The following is a 25,013-nucleotide window of genomic DNA, read 5'->3' as shown; positions in this document are numbered from 1 at the left end:
CAGTCTATATATGGCAGAGCTGGGACTTGAACCCAATTCTAACTCCAATCTGTGCTCTTAAAACTGTGTTTTGCTTCCTTTTAACAATATCTATTTGAACCAAGTAACAAGTAATGTGAAATTAGAAAGAAAGAGTTTCTTACTATTTTGAATGCCAAATAAGAACATTCCTGAAGTCTGCTGAGATGAGCCAGGAGAATTTTGTAGTTGGTTCATTGTGCCTCCTGCAGTGCTGTGAAATAAAGTAGCCTGTGGTTGAGGTGAAGAAGTGGCCGCTTGGATTCCAGGCATGTTGTTCTGAGGGGAATAAAGAGGAGATTGTTGCATGTCTTGTTGGTTTATACTGGTCTGCAATGCAGACATGGATGCTGGAGAAAGGAAGAGTGTTACTTGCTGCTCTTGAGAACTAGGTGACCCTTGGACCAACTGAATCTGAGGAGAGGAATGGAACAAGGTCTGTGGTGATTCAGACTGGGTCGAACCTGGGTTCTGAAGTGAGGAAACTGTGGGCTGATTCTGAAATTGCATGGGCTGCTGCTCTTGATTCATTGGGGCCATATTATTTTGTTGGTGAAAAATAGACTGGTTTTGTTGCTCCTGACTAGACATTGGATTTTGATTTGGGTTGAATATCATGTTGGGTGGTGGCTGCTTTTGAGATGCCATTGTAGCCAGGGTATTCTGATTACTGAATAAAATGCTCTGCTGTTGTTGCTGTTGCTGCTGCTGCTGTTGCTGCTGCTCCTGGGATTGAGAGTTACTCTGGATGGCAACTATTGAGTGCTGTGACTGAAAGATTGTTCCTTGTTGGTTTTGAGGCATTGGATTAGGTGGAAGGGAGCCCAGGGACACCTGAGGCTGGAATAAACCCTGCTGGGAGGGTTGTGCCTGTTCTTGGGAAAGCATAGGGGTCTGGATGTGTGATATTGGAGCTTGCTGTTGGAAAGCAGCTTGCTGCTCAGTGTTTGATGTTGACTGAAGTGGAGAAATTGAGTTCTGTGCTGCAAAAAATGAAATCTGTTCTTCTTGAGCTACTGTGTTAGTTTGAAGATTATTCATAGGACTCTGGGAAAGAAATATGTTGGTTGATTGCTGGTCTTGAGGAACAGAAGAGCCCTGGAGCACAGCGATGGTACTCTGCGAATGAAACATTGGAGGCTGCATTTGTTCAGAGGAGGTTGTAGAAGTCTGACTGTGGACAATAGGACTTGAACTATGAAAAATAGAACCTTGAGTTTCTTGGGAAAGGTTCTGAGCATCAGCAATAGGATTTTGAGGATGAAAAAGTTGAGCCTGTGAATGAGAAGGCTGCTGCAAAAAATTTCCAGATTGAAGTGACATCATCTCATTACCTTGTTGAAATAAACCGTTACCTTGTTGCTGGGTACCACTATTCTGAACACTCATCATACTTTTTGTGGATGAAAAAAGGTTAACTTGAGGTTGATTGTCTCCACTATGTTGCATTTGGACCATGGTCTGAAAGACACTGTTCTGAATCTGTTTTGCTTGTGCTCCAGTTTCTTCTCCATCTCCTGAACCTGATGTCTGAAACATGGTAGTGCCAGGGGTTGCAACCTGTTGTGTGGTGGTTGTAGAAGTTTCATTTCCAGAAACTGCAGGAGGAGAAGAAAACAATTCACATTGCATTTGCATGTCCTCATTGGTAGATAATGCACTCATCATGTGAGAAGTCTGCTGGTAAACTGGAGATTGTTGAAGGTTTCCATTTGCTGAAGCAGTTGAAGGAAATAACTCTGATTGAATCTGGGCAGCTGCCTGGCAGATACTCTGTTGCATCTCTATCACCATTGCAGCTGATGATTCCATCACTTGCTGTTGCTGTTGTTGCTGTTGCTGATTAGATAATGTGTTTTCAGTCTGTGAATGAACATTTTCAGCTCTTCCAGGTATTAAATTATCTGGTCTGGTATGGACTGCTGGCTCTGTTGAGGAAAACATTCCAGGGCTTACGCTATTCTGAATTTGACTGACTTGTTGAAAAATGTCTGCACTAAGCTGTTCTTGAACATTCTCATTTCCATCTGGAGTAGAAAATAAAACTGAAGATAACTGTTGTTGTGCCTCTAAAACCTGTTGTACTAAATCAACATTTCCACTGCTGCCACTGGCACTACTGCCTGTAAAACTTCCTGCTTGCAACTGCTGAATAGTATTTTGTAGCTGACTCACACTATTTGGAGATGGAAAAATATTTGATGAAATCTGCTGTTGTAAAGTCTGTGCTTGTTCTTGTAATGGTGACTGCTGTTGTTGCTGTGATGCCTCAGTCAGTTGTGACAAATTAACCATTGTACCATCTGACTGTAACACCTCTCTAGACTGAGTTTCTCTTGTCTGAAACTGTGTGGCCTGTTGTAGTAGTGCATCACTATTGGGAAGCTGACTAGAAGCAGAAACTGCTGCAAAGGTACCAGGCTGAGAAAGGTCCTGTGTTTGGATAGTTGCCAAGGTCTCTGGATTGAATGCCTTGGGCTGAATCTGCTGCTGCTTTTCATTTTCAGAAGGTAAGTGGGAAGATGATGACACTGAAAAAGACCCATTTCCTGCTATGTTAGAGATATTTTCTAATGTTTGCTGAGTTGATCCAACTGTCTTTGTAGTCTAAAAAAAAAAAAACACACACAAAACACCCAAATAATATGTATATATAAATAATAAACAAATTCACACTAATACTTCAAAATTCATTTGCTCTAAAAACATGTGCATGGCCAATTTTCCACTCTATATCATCATTTGGAAAACAGGTACAAGACTATTATTCTCAGTGATAACAGGATGTCCATCTGTCATCAGGATTTTTTTTAAAGGAATATAAGCAAAGATATTCAAACAAAGGAGTAGAAAAATAATCACCTATTGATGTGCTTAGGGAAATTAAGAGTAATAAGAACATATTAATTCTATGCTTTCTGGATTAAAAGCAAATTCAAAACTACCTCCATTTTGTGGATCACTGAAAACACCAAGGAGTGGGGGGAACAAATGCAAAAGGGAGGGGGAATTATAGGAAAAGACTGAGGAAGAAAAAGAAATAAAATGTCCCTAATTCTGAAAATGCTAAACCAGTACTTTCAACAATACCCCACATTCCACAGGTCTAACCAACATATTATATTAACTGCTCCCTTGTCAGAAATGAGTATTGGACAACTTTTTATAGGCAATTTTGCTGGAGTGTAAAGCAGTCACTCTGAAAAGCAAAATTCATTAAGTGTATCCAAAGCAAAACAAATGTGAAAGAATAAGAAAAGTAAACATAAACATGGGGGAAATAAACCATTCAAGATACAGCAATTTTTGTATTTGAGGTTAAGATTTTGGGTAGTCAATGTAGCTCACCTTAAAAATAGGGGAAGATCTTTTTTCTGCTGTTACTTCCATTGGAGTAACATCTTCACTTTTAATCATACTGCTTGATATGAGTGGAGTGATCAAGGCATTAGGAAGAATATTTACCTTATCTAAGTTACATCCAGTAGTTTTCATGGCTGCACACACACAAAAAAAAATGAAGGAAAAGTTTAAAATTACAAAAACAATCAACTATTGTACTCTATAGTGTGCTATCAGTCATGATCTAAATGTCTTTTTTTCTGATACAGTAATGATAACATGAGATAATTAACTGGTGTAACAAAAGGTGCCCTCCCTTTTTTGAAGCAGCATTGGCTTGAGGATACCTCATATGGCCCTGAGACTGTAGGTTAAATAATAACAAGCCTAAGTGGTTAAATTATCAAGCTATCCCCCGATGACCCTCCCAAAGTGTCTGTAATTACACCTGTCAACATGACCAGGGTATATTACAGGATACAACTTAGAAATCACCAGAAGGTTAAAGCTACTCAATTATAACTGTTATACTCTCCTCTTAGCATATGGCTGCCTGGCAACATTAAGTCTCAAGACTTTCTAAGGACCATGGGATCGTATGAGCATCTCTCTCCTCAAGAAAAGTCAAGCTTCTCATTAGAAAATGCCACAAGTATTCAAATAAATTTTGATTTTCTAAATTAATGTCTTAGAAAACTTGAATTTGCCAAGTTGACACAGTATTGTGCTACCACTACCACCAACCATTACCAAAACTTTTTCAACATGCCAAATAGAAATTCTGTACTAATTAAGCATTAATTGCAGGGCACCATGAGATCCTACTGCTTTAAAGTAGCATTTTTCTTGATTCAGTGCTTGTCCTTTTACTGCAGTCCATTAACTGCCTCCTGGAGCTTTTGGAGCTTTGAGATACTTCTGCCAGTTGTTGCTGGTTGTTCAAAGCTTCTGTGTGGGGATGGAGGCCAGAAGCATCTTCTCTGCCACCTCAGTCAGGGCAAGGGGTCCCCTTTTTAATTAGGTTATTTGTCTGGTTCTTGAGTTGTGTTTTCTGTATACTCTGGAAACTAGACCTTTATCAGATATATGATTTGCAAACATTTTCTCCCATTTTGTAGAACATCTTTAACTTTCTTGATAACATCCTTTGATGTACAGAAGTTTTAAATTTTGATGAAGTCCAATTTATTTTTTTTCCATTTTTTACTCATGCTTTTGGTGTCATATTCTCTGATGCAATTTTTCTAAAAGTTTTACACACTTTTAAGTTCATGATCCATTTTTTTTTTCAAATCCTTGATATGTCCCAAGTGTTTGACCACCTTTCTTTGTATCTCTGAGCTTATTTCCTGTCACAGCGTTCATAGGGGTTGGAAGCTCCAAGGATGCAAAATGTTTTATTTTGGACTCTGAAACTGCATGCCACCAGGAAAGTCACAAGGGAGAGTAAACGTTTCAGTGTCCCCTGTGCTGTGTCAGAAAAAGTGTCAGGCTGAATACATATTGCATTATTCACCACCGAACCCATATGAAATATATGGGTTCACTATATAAATAGAACTATGTGAATAGAACAGATAAGTAAAAAAAAAGTATTCTGGAGTGAAACCAGTAGGGCTACTAGATATGCTAAAGGGTAGTAAAAAATATGTCCTGAAACAGAAAGTCACCCTTGAAAAGATTCTTACACATTCACTATTAAGATCTGTCATTAAAATTTACATTCATGATCCATTTTTGAGTTAATTTTTGTATAAGGTATGAGATTTAAGCCCATGTTCTTTTTTTTTTTTTTTTTTTTTTGCTTATTTTAGTTCAATTACAAAGCACCATTGGATGAAAAGGCTCTTTCCTCAGCTGAATTGCTTTTATACCTTTGTCAAATCATTTGAGTATATTTGTAGGGTCTATTTCTGGGTTCTCGATTATGTTCCACAGACCTACATGTAAGGCTTACCATTGAGTTGAGTGATTCCTCCCACTTTATTCTTTTCCAAGATGGTTTTAGTTATTCTATGGCTTTTGCCTGCCTTTCGATATTAATTTTAGAACAAGCCTTCTTATGTCTATAAAAATTCTTGAATTTTGATAAGAGTTGCATTAAACCTTGCGATGGTTAAGTTCATGTGTCACCTTGGTTAGGCTATGGTAGCCAGTGGTCTGGTCAAGCAAGCATTGGCCTGATTGTTACTGTGAGGGTATTTCATGAATTTAAATCATCAGTCAGTTGATTGTATCTATGGTTGATTACATCTACAATCAACAAAGGAGATTGCCTTCAACAAGGAGAGAAGTCTCATCCAATCAGAAGATTATCAATTTAATCTTTTTTTTATTAAATTCAGTTTTATTGAAATACATTCACACACCATACAATCATCCATGATATACAATCCACTGTCCACAGTATGATAACATAGTTATGCGTTCATCACCACAATCTATCTCTAAACATTTTCCTTACATCAGAAAGAACCAGAACAAGAATAAAAAATAAAAGTGAAAAAAAAAAACACCCAAATCATCCCCCCATCCCACCCCATTTGTCCTTTAGTTTTTATCCCCATTCCTCCACTCATCCATACACTAGATAAAGGGGGTGTGATCCACAAGGTCTTCACAATCACACTGTCACCCCTTGTAATCTACATTATTATATAATTGTCTTCAGGAGTCCAGACTGCTGGGTTGGAGTTTGGTAGTTTCAGGTATTTACTTCTAGCTATTCCAATACATTAAAACCTAAGAGGTGTTATCTATATAGTGCATAAGAATGTCCACCAGAGTGACCTCTCGACTCCACTTGGAATCTCTCAGCCACTGAAACTATTTCATCTCATTTTGCATCCCTCTTTTGGTCAAGAAGATACTCTCAGTCCCACGATGCCAGGTCCACATTCATCCCCGGGAGTCATACTCTGCGTTGCCAGGGAGATTTACACCCCTGGGAGTCGGGTCCCACGTAGGGGGCAGGGCAGTGAGTTCACCTGTCGAGATGGCTCAGTTAGAGAGAGAGAGGGCCACATCTGAGCAACAAAGAGGTACTCAGGGGGGAGACTCTTAGGCACCATCACATACAACTTTAGACTCTCCTTTGTGGTAATGAGCTTCATAAGGGCAAGTCCCATGCTCGATGGCTCAGCACATCAAACCGCCAGTCCCAATGTTTGTGACAACATCAACACCAGTCCAGGTGAGGATGTCCAACACATCCACACCTTCCCCTAGATCCTCGGGGCTGGGGAGGGGGAGGCTGTAAATATATTTTCTGTTATATGCCCAAATTACTCTGGGATGTGTCACTATTTCACATTAACCTATACAAACCTACCAGGTCTCACTTCCTAGTCAAAGTTCTATGTAATTATGGTATTTGAACACACTGTACAAGTTAAATTGTTTAGAAAATATAGATCCTGTATATCAATTTAATCTTGGTTCGGTTTTGGTAGTTTGTAGTTTTTACACTATTTGTTCATTTCTTCTAGGTTGTCAAATTTGTAAGTGTTAAATTATTTGTAATATTCCCTTAACCTTTTAATGACTGAAGGATCTGTAGTGATACCCATTTCATTCCTGATATTGGTGATTTGTGTCTTCTCTTTTTATCAGTCTTTTAAAGGTTATCAACTCTACTGATTTTTTTCAAAGAACAAGCTGTTGGTTTCACTGATTTTTTTCCATTTCTCCCCTGTTTTCAATTTCACTGAATTCTGTTCTTATTTTAATTACTTCATTCCTTCTGCTTACTTTGGGTTTATTTTGCTCTTCTTTTTCTAATTTTATTGATTTAAGACTTTTCTTCTTTTCTAATATGAGTATTTAGTGCTATCGATTTCCCTTTCAGCACTGCTTTAGTTGTATCTCACAATTTTTTTAATTAGTATCTTGAAATTATGGGTGAGTTTCCCCTTTATTTTCTAACATTATTATTAAATATTTGAATATTTTTATACCTTATAATAAATTACAGCACCACCCCAACACTTTCCACAATATATATAAAAACAAACAAAACACCTATATTTAACCTGTAACATGATTTATAATTTCACAGGTATATGAGAGGGAGAGTTTTGTGTGAAATAAAAGGCTAAGCATGTTCAGGAACTTCACTAAAATGAACAAAAAACCTTTTAGAAATAATAAGAATGTAGGCCCTTCCATAAAAAAAAATAAAATAAAATTTCCTTCACAGTTAACATTGGCTGTCCTACAGCTAAGAAAATCCTAGTAGAGCTAGGGGGAAATCTAAGGCTGCTTACTGTGAAAGCATTTACTGTGGAACCATTTTTGACAGAACGGAAGCTTTTTTCTCTTTCTCCTCTTCCAAGCTTGCAGGAAGGAACACTGCTCAAACCAGGGGCCAATATGCCAACTGTTCCCCTTATCCTCCTCATTTACCCTGATACCTGGGGTCATTTTGCAGTACTTGCTCCTGACATAACCACAAATTTCATTTTCATTCAGTTCAATATATTTTTTGATGTCCTTAGAGACTTTCTCTTTTCTTAGAAGTATGTTGATTATTTTCCAAGTGTTTGAAGAGTTTCTTATTGTCTTTCTGTTATTGATTTCTAGTTTGATTCCATTATGGTCAGAGAGCACACGCTGTATGATTTCAATTCTTTTAAAGGTGTGGAGCTTTGTTTTATGAATGCTTGAAAACAATGTATTTCTGTTGTTGTTGGAGTATTCTATAAACGCCAATTAGGTCTTGTTGGGTTGACAGTGTGACTTTCAGTTTTCCCATATCTTTGCTAATTTTCTGTCTAGTAATTCTATCATTCGCTGAGAGTGAGGTATTGCAGTCTCCAACTATAAGTGTAGATGCGTCTATAATTCCTTTCAGCTCTATCAGTTTTTGTTTCATGTATTTTATAGCTATGTTGTTTGGTACATACATATTTAGGATCACTATGATTTCTTTGTGGATTGATCCTTTTATCTCTATGTAATGTCCCTAACAATTTTCTTTCCTTGGAAATCTACCTGATTTTTAAAAACCACCCTTGCTTTAAAAAAAAAGTTGGCGTGATGTATCTTTCTCCATCCTTTTATTTCAACCTATTCTATATTTTAGCAGGTAGTTACCCTGTTCAGCCTGTGCAGGTTCTGGTCTACTTTTTCTTTTTTTTATTTTTATTTTTTATTGAGATTGTTCACATACCATACAACTATTCAAAGATCCAAGGTGTACAATCAATTGCCCATGGTACCATCATACAGCTGTGCATCCATCACCACAATTAATTTTTTTTTTAATTTTTAGAACATTTTCATTACTCCAGAAAAGAAATAAAGACAAAAAAAGGAAACTCAAATCCTCCCATACCCCTAACCACCCCACTCCCCACAATGATTGATTCATAGTTTTGGTATAGTACATTTGTTACTTTTTGATGAAAAAATGTTAAAATACTACTAACTGTAGTATACAGTTTGCAATAAGTATATATATTTTTCCTATATGCCAGTCTATTATTAACTTCTAGTTATAGTGTCATATATTTGTTCTAGTTCATGAGAGAGATTGCTAATATTTGTACAGTTAATCATGGACATTGTCCACCACAAGATGCACTGTTTTATACCTTCCCATCTTTTAACCTCCAACTTTCCTTCTGGTGACATACATGACTCTGAGCTTACCCATTCCACCACCTTCACACACCCTTCAGCATTGTTAGTTATTTTCACAACGTGCTACCATCACCTCTGTCCATTTCCAGACGTTTAAGTTCACCCTAGTTGAACATTCTGCTCATATAAGCAACCGCTCCCCATTCTTTAGCCTCATTCTATACCCTGGTAACTTATATTTCATGTCCATGAGTTTACATATTATAATTAGTTCATATCAGTGAGACCTTGCAAAATTTGTCCTTATGTGTCTCTCTTATTTCACTCAGTATAGTGCCCTCAAGGTTTCTTCATCAACCCATTTTTTTAAAGACAGTTTTGACATTTGATAATCTGGCATCTTGGCATAGGCCTATTTAGATCTATTCTGTTTGGGGTATGCTGCACTTCTTGTATCCATAATTTTATGTCTTTCCTAAGAGATGGGAAATTTTCATTGATTATTTCCTCTATTATTGCTTCTGCCCCCTTTCCCTTCTCTTCTCCTTCAGGGACACCAATGACACATACATTCCTGCATTTTGTATTGTCCTTCAATTCCTGGAGATGTTGCTCATATTTTTCCATTCTTTTCTCTATCTGTTCTTTTGTGTATAGGCTTTCAGGTGTCTTGTTCTCCAGTTCCTGAGGGTTTTCTTCTGCCTCATGAGATCTGCCATTGTATGTTTCCATTGTGTCTTTCATCTCTTGTGTTGTACCTTTCATTTCCACAGATTCTGCCAGTTGTTTTTTTGAACTTTTGATTTCTACCTTATGTATGCCCAGTGTTTTCATTATACACTTCATCTCTTTTGCCATATCTTCCCTAAACTTTTTGAACTGATTTAGCATTAGTTGTTTAAATTCCTGTATCTCAGTTGAAGTGTAAGTTTGTTCCTTTGACTGGGCCATAACTTCATTTTTCTTAGTGTAGATTGTAGTTTTCTGTTGTCTAGGCATCTGGTTTCCTTGGTTACCCCAATCAGGTTTTCCCAGACCAGAACAGGCTCTGGTCTTGGAAGGAGGCAGTAGTATCCAGTTTCACTGAGGGTGTCTTAGAAGACTGATACACCCTGTTAGGCCTCAAGTCACTGGGCTTTTCTGCCCAGCAGGTGGTGCCTGTCAGCCTGTAACTCCAGACTAGTGTAAGGAGGTGTGGCACATGGCTGTTTTCCCCCAGGCTCTGGGGTCTGGTTCTGAATGGAAGGCGGTTAACAGAGCTTGGCACCACCTTCTTCCTCTTAGGGAAGATATACCCCCTAGGGAGAGGTATTTACATTGAATAGTATCACTGCCTGTGCTATCTCCACACTTGTCTGGGTCAGAGAGCTGGGAACTGAAAATGGCTGAGACTTGCTTATATTGAGCAGTCCACATTTGTTAATTAAAACCCCTGCTGGAGCTCAGCTGAGCTATATTTGCTTGCTAGGAGAGTGCTGCTCTCTAGCACCATAAGGCTTTGCAGTTCGGGCTGTGGGGGGAGGGGGCTCCTGATTTGGATCCACAGTTTTTACTTACATATTTTATGTTGCGATCTCGGGCATTCCTCCCAATTCAGGTTGGTGTATGATGAGTGGACAGTCACGTTTGTCCCCCACAGTTTTTCCAGATTATTTACTAGTTGTTCCTGGTTATTTACTAGTTGTTCCAGGGGGACAAACTAGCTTTCACTCCTATGCCGCGATCTTCTTCCCCTATCTCTGGTCTACTTTTGTGTGCTATATTTCCAATGACAATTTAGTTTTCTGAGCTTGGCAATGCTATTCTAGTCTGCTTCATTGTTCTGGCTCTGATTAGGCTCCCACTGCATCCCTGCTGGTGCCATGGGCAGGAGTGGAAGGTACTTCTCTGGCTGCCTGGTGTCACTTGGTGGGGATGAGGGATGTTAGACTTGCAGGAAAGTGTTTCTCTGGACATATTCTCTGGTCTCCTGGTGCTGGTGGGCTTCCCACTCTATCTCTAATGGTGTCACTGTGGGAGGGAAGCACCTATCTGAGCTGCCTTCTGTTGTTGGTTGGAGGTTCAGGAGTCATGGGCTCCTTGCCACCACTTAGAGGGTTGGGAGATCCTGGGCCTTGTTGACCTTCTGCCACTGGGTTGCCTTCTGCCACTGGGTGGAGGGTGAGGGGCTATCAGGTCTGGATCTCTTTCTGGTTTTGGGGGAAGGATAGGGAAACACCAGATCTGCTGGTACCACCAGTGCAAGCAGAAGAGTCTGATTGTTGCTGCTAGTGTGGGGTGGGGAATGGGTTGACCCCCTGCATTCTGCTGTTGCCATTCCTGCAGCTATATCAACCCACTGCTGCTGCTGGCGTATGTGGGCCTGGTGTGCAGTGGCCCTCCTGGGTTCCGTGCTGGGCTGACTGGACCCAGAGGTGATGGCATTTGTAGGGTGTGGGTGGGCTGGCCCACCCAGGTTTTGATGTTGCTGCTGCTGTGAGGAGATCGAACCTGCTACTGTTGGCAGGTGTAAGTGGAGGATGGTTGGCCCCCAAACTCTGCTGGCAGGCCAAATGATGAGTCTCCCCACTAAGTCTCTGCTGGGTTTCCCCCTTCCCAGTCCTTTGGCCAAAGATAGCAGCAGGGTTTTCTTGTTTTTGTATTGATTTAGTTTTTGTCTATGCCTGTTGGGAGGTTTGCATTGCAGGCCTCTCCAACACTCAGTCCAGGATAAATGAGAGAGAAAATGGAAACCCAGGGATTTTACTGTGATGTTGCTCTTCAGGTCCTGAGGTCCCTGGCCAGTCCACCTTTTCCTTTCCATATATGAATACACATGATTGTCTGTGAAATTATTTCCAAGGTATTCTGTGTATGTAGAGAGGAGGAGCAGGGAAAAGTGAGCCTACATCATCTTGACTGAGAACTCACAACTGTATTTTGATGTTTAATATAAATGGCCTGAGAGGTGTCACCATATGTGGGAGCCCCAGGCCCCCAAGTGTTTTGAAAACTGCACAGCAGTTTGCTTGACCTAGGACAGTTAAGGTTTGACCTATTCTCCTTGTAATATCAAGTGCTAAATGTAATCTATACCCGAAACGACCTCCTCCCTGAGATACTTATCTACAAAATAATCTATAATCCTCCCCTTTCCCTGTTGATTACAATCAATCTCTCCCTATGTTGCACGACCCTGCTCCCTGCCTTACAGTCTCATATCTGTTGGAATGTCGAGTCTCTATAACCAGGTTATTCAGTCCCCAAAGTGTGGATTATTTCTGTGTTGTGCTCTGAACTGGCCGCCATTCAGAACAGCTCCTGAATCCATTCAGAGAAGCTCTTGATTTCAGGGCAACGTGACTCAACTTCCCTACCCTGTAGGTAAGCCCCATAATAAAAGTTCATGTCTCAGAACGTGTCTGGGGCTTTCTTTAGTCCTTTGGCTACAAAAGCCCTCTTGGGCCGTGACACCATATCATCCCCATATCTTTCCAATGTGTATTTATTTACTAACTCATAATTCCTCACTAATGTATTTTGGAAACTATTTATGGTGAGAAATTATAATGGCAAGCTATATTGAACACATATATATGTGAATGCTGAAATTTACTATGGACAATAGAAAAAATTCATTATATTTGGTAAAGTTTATTAAGCATATCACACCTCTTGAAAAGAGATTAAGTATTTAAAAAATTTTATGTTAATTTAATTTAACTCATGAATTTCAAAATTACAAGAATTATATCAATTCCTGGTTACAGGAATATATCAATGGCCATCATTTAATTGATATGTTCATATAGAAAGGCACAAAGGCCACCATTATTGTATACCATAGTAGTATTAGGAATAGGCTAAGAATCTGCTAAACCACATTATACCATCCTGAAGATATAAGTATAATTTACCTTCATTTTCTCTTGGGGTTTAGCAGGGGAGTAAACAAAGAATGTCAGAAGGAAAAATGACAAAGAAACTGAAGCAACTTTTCAAATGCTCACAGTTCACATTTTGGTCTATTCAGTCGCAATGTACAAATATTATCGGTAGCAAGAAGCTTTATAGACACTGCTTTATATACATTATTGTACTTTATATATACTTCTAAGATTTTTAATATATGAGGAATTAAAAAACAATAAACTAAAAACTCTTCCACTCCAACATATATTTAAAAAAAATAAGTATGTTTATACGAAGAATGAAGGAAAGTATCAAGCTGGGAAAAAAAATCTCTGCATTCAGTAAAGTTAAAAAAATATTATTTTACAATATGGAAGATAGCCTGCCAAGTGTTGCAAACGTATAAGAAAAAACAAAAAGCTAAGGTTTGCTAGCAAAAACACAGGACCATATATTTACAATTTTTGAGAAGAATCAACTTGGTACCTTTCATGGCCTCTTCAAAAGAACAAGGTCTTGCCAGACTAGATATTTCCTTCTTCACATTTACATTCAAAGCACTGGCTGCTGCTATTTAAAAAAGAAAAAAAGATTAATTCAACTTATTCATCCTAACAAAATGTGCATCTTAAAGTTCTTCAGTTAGAATATTTTCTCAGAAAGCAACATAAAATCATTTGTTTGGCAGAAATTCTAGGTTGAATTGAGTTTTTGTAACTACCAGTTTGTCCTCTAGAATTTACCGATCCCCAAGTGGGCAGCAAGCATATGCCCACTTATTAAAACAAAAGAAACAAATAAAAAACCACAACAATTTACCAAAATTCCTTCTTGCAAATGTATGCAATGTTGATGATATGAGATGAGTAGAAGATTGATATTAGGAGTTCATAACTTACCAACTACACTGCAACACTATCAAGAAAAAAATTCACCATTCACCTACACACATGATTTATGAAAAAAAATACTGAATAAAAAACATCAGTCAATTAATATTTAAATTAAATTAAATCAATGGTGATGAACACACTGACTGTATATAATTATGATTACTCTTTTTGTAAAGTGTTGGAAAAAAATAACCATTGCTAGTATTAATGGAGAATTGCTGGGTACTACATCTAATCGTATCAATTGTATCCACTATGACAACTTTAAAAAGTTAATGGGCCTAAGAATAGAGATCATTTCTAAATGATAAAGTTAAATAAATTCCAATTAAGCAGGTTCTTATGTAAAATGACTATATTAATTTTATTTGAATAAATTTTAACTTCCATTTTTCAATGTAGTTATTTTATTTCCTAACATTCAATAATGGGATTTGAGTGAGTGTATTTTCAATGTCTTATTCTTGATATGATGTAAAATAATACTTACACCTAGTTGAATAAAGAAACAAAAAAACTGTACACATCTTCTAAGAGTTAAGTTAATTAATTTATCTTAGTATGCTGCACAGTAGTTCCAGTATATGATTTACAGGGAATTGAATGGAAAATAAATTCACACACAATTTTTAAGCATGACAACATTAATTCTAATAATTACAGACATTAAAATAGAAACTAATCCTTGAAAATGACAGGAGTAAGTACTATGTTCTCATTTCTTACAGGAATCACTACTGCAGGGTCACTGTGAATAACAGCTAACATTATTTCTGTGTCTTAATAGCCTAAGTTAAAAAAAAAAAAAAAAAAAGCCACTTAATGGCTAAACAAAGCTTCAGTGACAAACTGGCAATGAAACAAAAGTTTTTTGATTCTGCCAAATAACTAAGTACAAGAGAGCATGCATAGAAAATACACAGTGTTTGGCACTATAGCCCCAGAGGGCTCTGGAAGGGTTTGTGTCTGGCAAAGCGTGCAGAGCCAGGATGTATTCACTTGAGCCCTTGCCCCAACTCCACTTTTAGACCACGTATCATGTACCCAAGATCCTAGAATTATTTGCATGATCACCCTAGGCTGTTTGTACGCTTTTAGGTCTGTGGGGTAGACAGAGTTTAGAAGTATCAAGGCCCTACAAATATAGTATGGAGTCAGAGGTGGGAAAAGAGGGGTGGCAGGCCAGGGTCCACTTTCCACATGTGGCCATATTCTAGCTTAGGGCTCTAAGAAGTCTGACAATTCTAAATTCAATCTAATAATCACATTTTATTACTAAGAAATGATGATTCTAATGCTGATGCTAAGCACTTCAAAGTCCTAAAGTTCCTTATAATTAATCAATAAAAACGAACAAACAAATAACAAAACCCAAACTTCAGTATTTAGAGGAGAGCAAAAACTTTATGGGTATTCTCTGTCCCACCCCACTTCCCACACAACTGATGTTAAAGCTCATTAGGAAAAACGTTCTTAAGTATATTGATTATGCTTTACTCTCACACTCAAGCAAGCTCCCCGCTCATGTAAAATTAAATGTAGCTAGCAATTATTAAAATGCTTTAACTACCGTTAGTTTCAAATCAAAATTGCTTGAATTTTTGGAACCCTACTTAAAAAGAAAGCAACCAAATATTTGGTCTGAATATAAACCAAACATTTTTCCTATTTTTAATTGAAGCTACATTTTATATATATACTTTGCCTTTTTCTATCCTAAATTTCTACTTGTAATCATTTATTGAGCAAATACCAAGGGGAATTTCACTACTGCTATACTGTGGCATATTTTTGTAGCAAACTGGTGTAAAATAACCAAAGAAACAAAACTCAGAAATGATTTTTTAAAATTAGGGAAAATAAATTAAGTGACAGAAAGTAATTATCAAATTAGTTTTAACTCTGTCCCAGCTACTGTTTCCTTCACTTTATGACTTTGGCTTTCTTTCCCTGCACCTTTTCTCAACTTCTACCTCACTGGATCTTGAACTATCTGAGGATAACATATCAATCAACGTTACAGATACTGAAGAAACTGCTAATTCTGCAGTATGCCTGTGATTGGAATGAACCGAACCAATGGTAACCCACAGCAGAAAATAAGCCTAGGTCAATGGAATATGAGAAGAGTTCTCTCTGCTTCTGCCAGGAGAAGGCCTGTCTCTTCTTCAGGCAACTAAATAAATGTAGAACAACAACACATAAGATACTTCTTAGACATCTTCGAAGACTTTTAACATTTCAGGTGGTCTTATTGCTCTGATTTCTAAAGCATTTTATTTTACTTAAATGCTTAAAATTTTATCTAAATTATTTATTTGCCAGAGTTCTTTGATATTTCTGATTGCCCAAATTAGAAAATGTTGGAGGCATAGAAGTTTCTTTGTTATTTTTTTACTTACCACTCCAGGCTTATCTCTTTCCTCTCCCAAAATGTACCAGCCGAACTAAACTATTAGTAGTTTCCCAACATTGTCACTTTCACCTTTCTGTACCTAAGAGGCATCAATGAATGGTAATTCTTAAATTAGGAGTAACCTGTCTGTCAGATATCTCTAAAGAGTCTAACTTCAGAGGATTCCTAGGCTCTTCTTTTATTAGAGCATAAGGCAGAAATGATTCCCCTACCATAGGAGTAAAAGCAGTGTTTGGTGGCTGCCCTGTTAGAAAATAACGCCATTTCCAAAAGACACTAGTATCAATTCATATTAGTGAGCAACTTTTTTGGGGAGTGGGAGAAATGGCAGGTCTTCTTTGAATCCTTTCAAAGAACTAGAAATTAACCATCGTTTTAGCTCAGAACTTTCCATTTTGACATACCTGGGTCTGGAGTGTAAGTGAACGGTTGAACATCATGAGATCTTCCAGCATTGGTCACTACATATATTCCCACTGATACAGGCAAAGTTATATGTTGGTCATGGTATGGGGGAACCTTCACAATAAGATGATTCTATTTTAAAAAGAAGCAATATTTAAATTAAAATTTTGAATCAAAAATTTTAATTAAGTACTTTCCTTGCTAGCTATAAAGTTTTAAAAGTCTGATGAGAGAAAAAAATGTATTTTAAGGCTCAGGTTCACAGGTATCAGGACATTAATCTTATGATTGCTTTTGAGGTAAATCCAAAGATTTTACAATAGCCTATAAGGTCCCTGCTCTGTCAAGCTCCATCTTATTCCCACTCTTCCTCTCCCTCACTACACTCTAGCCATACTGGACTTTCTTGTTTATTTTGTTTTTTTTTTTAAACACACTAAACTTATTTTCACTTAAGAGAGTTCATACTGGCTAATCTCTCCAAGTAGAATATTCTTTCATCATCTCTTCAAAAGGCTGGTTTCTTACCCAATTTCAGGTCTTAATCAAGTGTCACTCCTCAGGGAAGCCTTCTCTGACCACTTATTTAAAGCAGCACCTCTTTCCCTCCTGATAACATAATCTTGTTTATTTCCCTAACAGCACTTACCACCACTTGAAATTACCACAATTATTTGCTTGTTTTCTGTTTCTCTCCAACCAGAAGAATGTAAATTCCATGAGGACCTAGCCTGTTTTGTTCTTCACACTATCTCGCCTGATAAAAATATTACCTTATACAAAATACATGCAAATATGTGCATTGAAAAAAAGAATGAATAAATTTATAAGGAAAAAAATATCTCATCAAATACAATGTGGACATAGGTCAGTAACCAATGTTCTGTAGAACATTTATGTGATGTGTACTTCCCAATGCAGTTCACTGCTTCCTAACAATTTCCATTTCCATTTAAAGTAGGGTCCAGTTAATCCAAACCCCAGGAAACAAAAATATGTTCACCCTGGTAAATATATAGTGGCAGAAGCATATTTATAAGAAAAAGGTAGAGTTCATAAATGATTTACCAGTACTTAACTCAAGGGGACAACATCTTCTTGGAAGATAATATGAACCAAACTTGAATTTTCCTTTTCTTCCCTAGGACATTACAGTAATGGGAAGGCACATCAGGGTGCAGTGATTATGTTTTTGTAGTGACAACATAATACACAGGAAGCCAAAATTGACAGCTGAGTGTGAAGTGAGTCTGATGACATTTTTTATTTAGTTAGATATAGTTGGTTGACTCAATTGAATAGAACATGGAACAAATGAGGCCAAGGTCAAAGTTTCAATCTCTTAAGTCACTTAATTTGTTTCTGAGCCCTCTTAAAACACTTTCTGAAATAAAGTCACATTATAAAGAAATAAATAGCTTCTGATTTATGGCATTAACAAAATGCCTCTTAAGTCTTGTTAGCCATCTCAAAAAACCATGTTATGCTAGGTAGAAAAGCATGTATAAATGTGTGCACATCCACAGTTACTGGGGGGAAAAATCTCCAAGCACTTACTCAACTGCACGAGGTCAACACCACACCTACATTGATTCACTTTCTCAGAAACAGTCTTTGAATCTTGTCTACTCTCATTTTTACTCCTTTGTTTAAACACTACAACTACCTCACAGAAGCAGTCCTGCCTGTTGTTCAGCAGATGGGTGAATGGAGAGCTCGGAAGTATCCTTCCAGTATTAGAATTATTTGGCAAACCGTATAATTGAAATTATTTTTCTGAATAAAAATTTGTTTCTTGGTAATTAGTAACATGATTAGTATCTAAAAATCAGAAGCAAATTTTATCAAAATATTTTTATTCCAGTAGTTTTGGGGAACAGAAATAAATCTAATTTGAAATGTTTCATAAAACCAAATGAACCTATTTTAATACTAATTCTTCATACTTCCTCAATCTGAATCTAGAAAGTCAACAACTGATTTGAATTTAAAAACTAGCTAAATTGTGAATAGTGATCAAAAGTTGTTTTAATAGTTCTTTCATAAATTGAGAGCAATAAACTACCAATGAGCTTGGAATATAATACATATAAATACTCTCTTATAAAAAGAGGAATATCTGAATTTTAGTTAATTCCAAATAACCATTTTTCCCCAAAAGATAATCTTTTTCAGTGCTTTTATAAGCAATGGAACTAGATATTTTTCACTATTCTATGAAATAATTTATCATTACTGAATTCATTTTATATTTGGGGAAATATATACAATAGGACCTAACCAAAGACACATGACAAAATTACTAATCCAGCCAATTTTAAAATGTACAGCCTCTAAATTCTCAAGCTTCTGTTTAGCCTAATTATTACCATAAATTTTGTCGAGGATCTTTTTTTGGCATTTATTTCAAGAATATTCTTCCCATATTTATATTGAAAATTCCACCTTCTCCAAAGCTACCTTCTAAAATTTTTAGTATATAAAGTGTCCCATATTTCTTCTATCTGCCCACAAATTACTATTAATTCCTTATTTTTTATTCTTATACTCTAAAAAGTGTCAAAGAAATAACCCAGAAGAATAAAGAGTAAGACATGACCATCTATACAATTCTCTATTTTTGATACACTAATGCCTGTTTTATGTTTAGTAAAACAAATTATTGTTAAATCAAATTATATACCTCTTACTAGCTTCTAATATATCTGTTTTCAGCTTCTAATTCCTTTTTAAGTCATCTCCCCATTTCAAGCTGTTAAAACTCTTTTGACTTCTTTTCAAAACCAACTTATCTTTTTTTTTCATTAAATTCAGTTTTATTGAAATACATTCACACACCATACAATCATCCATGATATACAATCCACTGTCCACAGTATGATAACATAGTTATGCGTTCATCACCACAATCTGTCTCTGAACATTTTCCTTACATCAGAAAGAACCAGAACAAGAATAAAAAATAAAAGTGAAAAAAGAACACCCAAATCATCCCCCCATCCCACCCCATTTGTCCTTTAGTTTTTATCCCCATTCCTCCACTCATCCATACACTAGATAAAGGGGGGTGTGATCCATAGGGTCTTCACAATCACGCTGTCACCCCTTGTAATCTACATTATTATATAATTGTCTTCAGGAGTCCAGACTGCTGGGTTGGAGTTTGGTAGTTTCAGGTATTTACTTCTAGCTATTCCAATACATTAAAGCCTAAGAGGTGTTATCTATATAGTGCATAAGAATGTCCACCAGAGTGACCTCTTGACTCCATTTGGAATCTCTCACCCACTGAAACTATTTCGTCTCATTTTGCATCCCCTTTTTGGTCAAGAAGATACTCAGTCCCACGATGCCAATTTATCTTAAAGATATATATCTTAAAGATACATATTTTGAGAGGTAATTAGGGTCACAAAGAACTCATCCAAAGTTATTAAAATAGGACATAATGACCATGTCCTATCATATTTGGCATACATGAGCACAAGACATATTATGGCCCATTAAACAAAAGATTTCCCCAGAATTCATTAATCTCAATTTTTAAATAAAAGTTTAATAGCCAATGAGTTGACCTGGGGGTTGCAAATGAATGGCTATTACAATCATTCATAACTGTAATATGCAAAATTATCTTTAAATGGTCTTTCTTACAATAGCATCTTCTTGGGCATTTTTAAACATTTAGATGCCCTTTCAACTTTTATGTGTAGGCCTGCTTTTTTTTTTTTTGACTACACTAAAGTTTTTCTTTCAACACATTTTCTGACTATCTTTTCCTCTAAATGTTTAATTTGCATTTTTTTCTTTAACATGATCTCTAGGATGAATTCTTTATATTACATTGCAGCCCTGAAGTAACCACTTCCCAGGAAACCCCTTTGGGAAAAATGAAAATTGAAGCTCTCTCTGAAAAAGATAAAAATTTAAAAATGAACAGCAGAACCACAAAATTAATGAAAGATCTATGATTTAGTTTATTTACATACTTGCTTGTAAAAACCCCAGGACCTCTAGATATAGCCACCAAATAAGGACATAATTCCTTTCCATTCCACCACGTCTTATTTTTATTATTATTCTTCTTTAATCTATTGTAGCTGGCATAACTGCCTGAAAAAAATAGTGTTTTAAAAATATAACTACCCCATGCCTGAATGGATAAGATAGAAAGAAGGAAAGAAGGAAAGAAAGAAAAGAAGAAAGAGAAAGAAAAAGATGCTTAATATTAAGTTCTATATGAAACAGCAAGTTAAGACTATAATGCATTTGGACTATTTTATTAATATTTTGTATAATTTATAAGGCAAGTCCCTCAATCTCCAGAACTAGTTTCCTTATCTATGAAACTGCATCATAGGATAAGGTAAGGAATAATGATTACAGCAGAATATTAAAAGCAAGGGAGTTTACAACAATCTAACCAACTCATCAAGAACAAAACATGCTCATGCTACACAAAAATATTGCATGGATAAATTAAGCTTCAGTCAGGATAAAACTATAGGCATATGAGAATCTTGCTGAAATTAGGGTTTGAAGTGCCCTTGTTCTTAGAAAAGATTGCCACAGAGAGGAGATCTTTTCTTCAAAGGTGAATAAATGAACTAACAAGTTTTTCATGAGAATCTATAAGGAACACAGCAGAGGCACAATACATTGTCCCCAACCACTGTCCTCCAGGAGAAACTACTGTTGGCTCTTGGGGAGTGGGGACAGTCCGATCAACAAGCTACGTAAGAAATAATAAAACATCAGAGTTAGAAGAAGACTCGAATCATCTAGTGAAAGAGCTTATTTTATGGATTAGAAAACTAGGGCACAAAAGTGACTTGTCTTACTTAGATGATATGAATTGTTAATGACAAAGCAGGTACTAGGATTTCAGTTAGGACTAGTCTAGCTTCACTTTATATAATATATACTGTTTTAAATTTTTATGAGTGTTTTAAAAAAATACATGAAGAAATAAAAAAATAAAAAATAAATTTAAAAACACAAAGGAATTACAATTTTTTTTTCTTAATTTATAAATTAGCCATAGATTCTCCAATTTTCACCTCTTTCATCTCTGCTTGCTTTCATGTGCTCTTTTCTATCCCCATCTACTCTTTACTCTAAATTTTGGGGGCATTTTATGCATTAGCTTGTTTCTCCTTTTCTATTCTCTATCTCTATCTACACCTATACATATTATTCTTCTGAATGTGTATTTCAACCATGCCTTCTATCTGACTTACTCATAAAATTGGCCTTTTCTTCTGTTAATCTCAGTCTCTATGAGTTTGATCTTATCCACTCTATATCCTGATTCACAAGTCAGGATGTTGTTCTTGTCTCAAGTTCTTCTTCCTTGTTATTTGGTAAGCAATAAATGAGGTCCTATAAATACAGAGTCTTCAATATAAGTGTAACAAATAGTGCTTCTGAATGCAAAAAGGTAACTTAAACATAATGCACCTGCCACATAGCAGTACTCAACAAATATTAGCTTCCCATTGATTTAACTATATAGTAGGCTAAAATAATCCAAATCCTCAGAGCAAATAAATATTGGGAAAGAAATGTTTCACTAATTAACAATGCTATTCTTTCTGGTATGTAAAATGAATTCAATAAAACTGATAAAGCTAATACTCTAAAAATTTTCAAATAGAGAACTAGTCATTTCTAGCATCAGTGAACTAATTCTACTTCAGTTTAAGAAAACCAAGAAAGAAACTAAATGATTCACATCAATCCCATATAAAGAAGAATTAAATCTTTTGATTCAGGATGAATTCAGAACAAAACTGAATTTCTTAGAAAGCAAACAAAGAAATTATAAAATGGCTTAAGGTATACCTGATGAAATAATTCCATGTCGATTTCAGCTTCTGACTTCCAAGAGTTTTCATCTGATTAAAATTAAAACAGTGAATTACTAAATTTTGGAAACATTTTTTACTGTATAGTTATGACTGTATCTTTGTAACAAAGTGAAACAGGTAACAATCTCTGTACCAATATTATTCCTACTTACCAGAAACATTTTCTTGGAAAATTACTTTAGTTCCTTTTAGAAAGTTCTTGCCAATTAAAAACACTTCTTCCTCTCCTTTCACTGAACAGCTATGCAAACTTTTCTTTAAGATTTCTGGCACTCCTGCTGGCTGAGCTGTGGGTACACATAAAGGATTCAATAAAAAGAACGACCAACACTTATTTCTCCCCTAAAATCAACTCTCTTTGCCATATTTTTGTCTTAAAGATATTTCTTAAAAAATTAATTTAAAAGCAAGCTTTTTCAACAGTTCTAAACTTAAAAATGTCAGATTTGCTATGTCATTACAAGACTTCTGAAATAAAAACTGGTATCTTGGTGGTACTGAGGGCAACTTTAAAGATCTAAGCACAGGACCCAGAGGCCCCATACCAAAAGAAAACCTGAAAATGCAAAGACTGAATCCAACTCAAAACAATTCATTCCACCAGGGGGAAACTACCTACAGGTTAAAAATAAAATTCACTTGTTTTTCAATTACAGTAAAAAAGCCAATAATAAAATTAACAAAGTGGTTGACAAGTACTAAGGAGTCAGATATAATGAATGAACAATAATCAGGCTACCAAATTCCTTATACCAGGATTTCTAGATATAATGAATAAACCATAATCAGTCTACCAACTTCCTTATGCCAAGATTTCTTTAAGAAAATTTAATAGGTAATACTTAGAAAAACATGTTTCATAGTCAAGTAAATGTTGGATATATTGGTTTAAGCAAAGCTAAACAAACAAAAGAATTTTTCCTCGCTTTTCATATTCTGATGTCCACTGTAAATACTCAAGAGATTGGTATAGCATATAGTTTTCTCAACATATTTGACTCCAGAAACATATTTTTTTCTCACTGACACCTCTAAGGATTAGTTTTCTACCAGAACACTTATTAGAATACTAACTTATGCAAATAAACACATTTTAAGTTTTTGCTCCTTAGATATTTACATATTTAGTAGTTAATTTTATCTTTACAAGAATGTGATGTGGACTTCTAGGCATATATCCAAAAGAATCCAAAGCAGGACTCAGATATTTGCACACTGACATTCATAGTGACCTTATTCAAAATTATCAAAAGGTGGAAACAACCCAAGTATCTATCAACAGATGAATGAATAGACAAAATGTGGTGTGTACATACAATGGAATATTATTCAGCCATAAAAAGGACTGAAGTCCTGATACATGCTACAACATGGATAAACCTTGAAAACATCATGCTGAGTTAAATAAGCCAAACACAACAGGACAAATATAGTATGATCTCACTTATATGAAATAACTAGAATACACAAATTCATGGAGTCAGAAACTGGAATACAGGTTACCAGGAGCCAGGGCAGAAGTGGAGAATAAAGAGCTAATGCTTAATTGGTACAGAATTTCTGTTTGGGGTGATGGAAAAGTTTTGGTAATGGTGATGGTAGAACAACATTGTGAATGAAATCAACATCTCTGAATTGTATAATTGAAAGTGGATGAAGTGGGAAATTTTATGATATATACACATACACATACATATATATATATGTTACCAGAATAAAAATCTTTAAACATCCATAGAACTATAGAACACAGAGTGAACCCTAATATAAACTATGGACTACAGTTAATAGTATAATTATAATAATATTGTTTCATCAACTGTAACAAAGGTACCACACTAATAGAAAATGCTATTAACAGGGAAAACAGTGGGGGTGACAGGGCTACATGGGAACTCCATACTTTCTGAAACCTACAATTGCTCTAATAAAAAATGTTTTTAAAAGAATATAATGTGAGAAATTGTGTTACTGTCAGAACACACACTGCCCTTCCTACCCTAGGCCCTTACTTGTGGAAAGGTTATAATTCCTGCCCTATTGATATCAGGGTTGGTCATATAACTTGTTGGGCAATGAAATGTGAACTGAAGTAATGTGCTCGTTCCAAGCAAAAGCTTTAAAACACACCATGTGGTTCTACATCTCCTTTTCCCTCTACTATGAAAATGGCAATGTCTCAGGTAAGAGCAGCTTCTTCAGCCTGAATCCAGAATGAAGAGAATGTAAAGCAGAGCTGCTTCCAACCCATAGCCAATAAGTAATAAAGTGAATAAGAAGTTAAACATTATAAGCCAATGAGATTGGAGGGTGGGGGTGGGGGTGGCGGTGGTGGTTTGCTACAACAACATCATTTAGTCTAAACTAATTGACACAAACAAGTAAATATCCTGTTGTTAAATATTTAAGTGACAAATGGCATTTTTGACAATTTCTGGGAATTTAAAAGAAATTGTGAATTTCTAGAACCTACAGGGTTAATGTATGAACAGAGTGGAAAGGGTTATTGGTTATATACTGGCAATTATATACCCTTTTAAGCCAAGAAGTAATTAACCAATTCATTTAAAGGTAACTCATTTATTTAAAGATAAC

At 36.0% G+C, this 25,013-nt stretch overlaps 1 protein-coding gene across 1 annotated transcript in view; it reads right to left on the bottom strand.

The window, feature by feature from the left end:
* Nucleotides 1–25,013, bottom strand: part of NFAT5 (nuclear factor of activated T cells 5) — a 163,024-nt gene that overhangs the window by 8,464 nt on the left and 129,547 nt on the right. The window contains 6 exon segments of the mRNA XM_037815724.1: nucleotides 144–2,625; nucleotides 3,367–3,515; nucleotides 13,321–13,404; nucleotides 16,548–16,680; nucleotides 22,393–22,445; nucleotides 22,571–22,705. Of these exon segments, the coding sequence (XP_037671652.1) occupies nucleotides 144–2,625; nucleotides 3,367–3,515; nucleotides 13,321–13,404; nucleotides 16,548–16,680; nucleotides 22,393–22,445; nucleotides 22,571–22,705 (3,036 nt within the window).

Source organism: Choloepus didactylus, chromosome 22, assembly GCF_015220235.1.
Source record: "Choloepus didactylus isolate mChoDid1 chromosome 22, mChoDid1.pri, whole genome shotgun sequence".
Taxonomy (NCBI): domain Eukaryota; kingdom Metazoa; phylum Chordata; class Mammalia; order Pilosa; family Megalonychidae; genus Choloepus; species Choloepus didactylus.
Note: the sequence above shows the minus strand (reverse complement) of the source record. Positions and strands in the feature narration are given on the sequence as shown.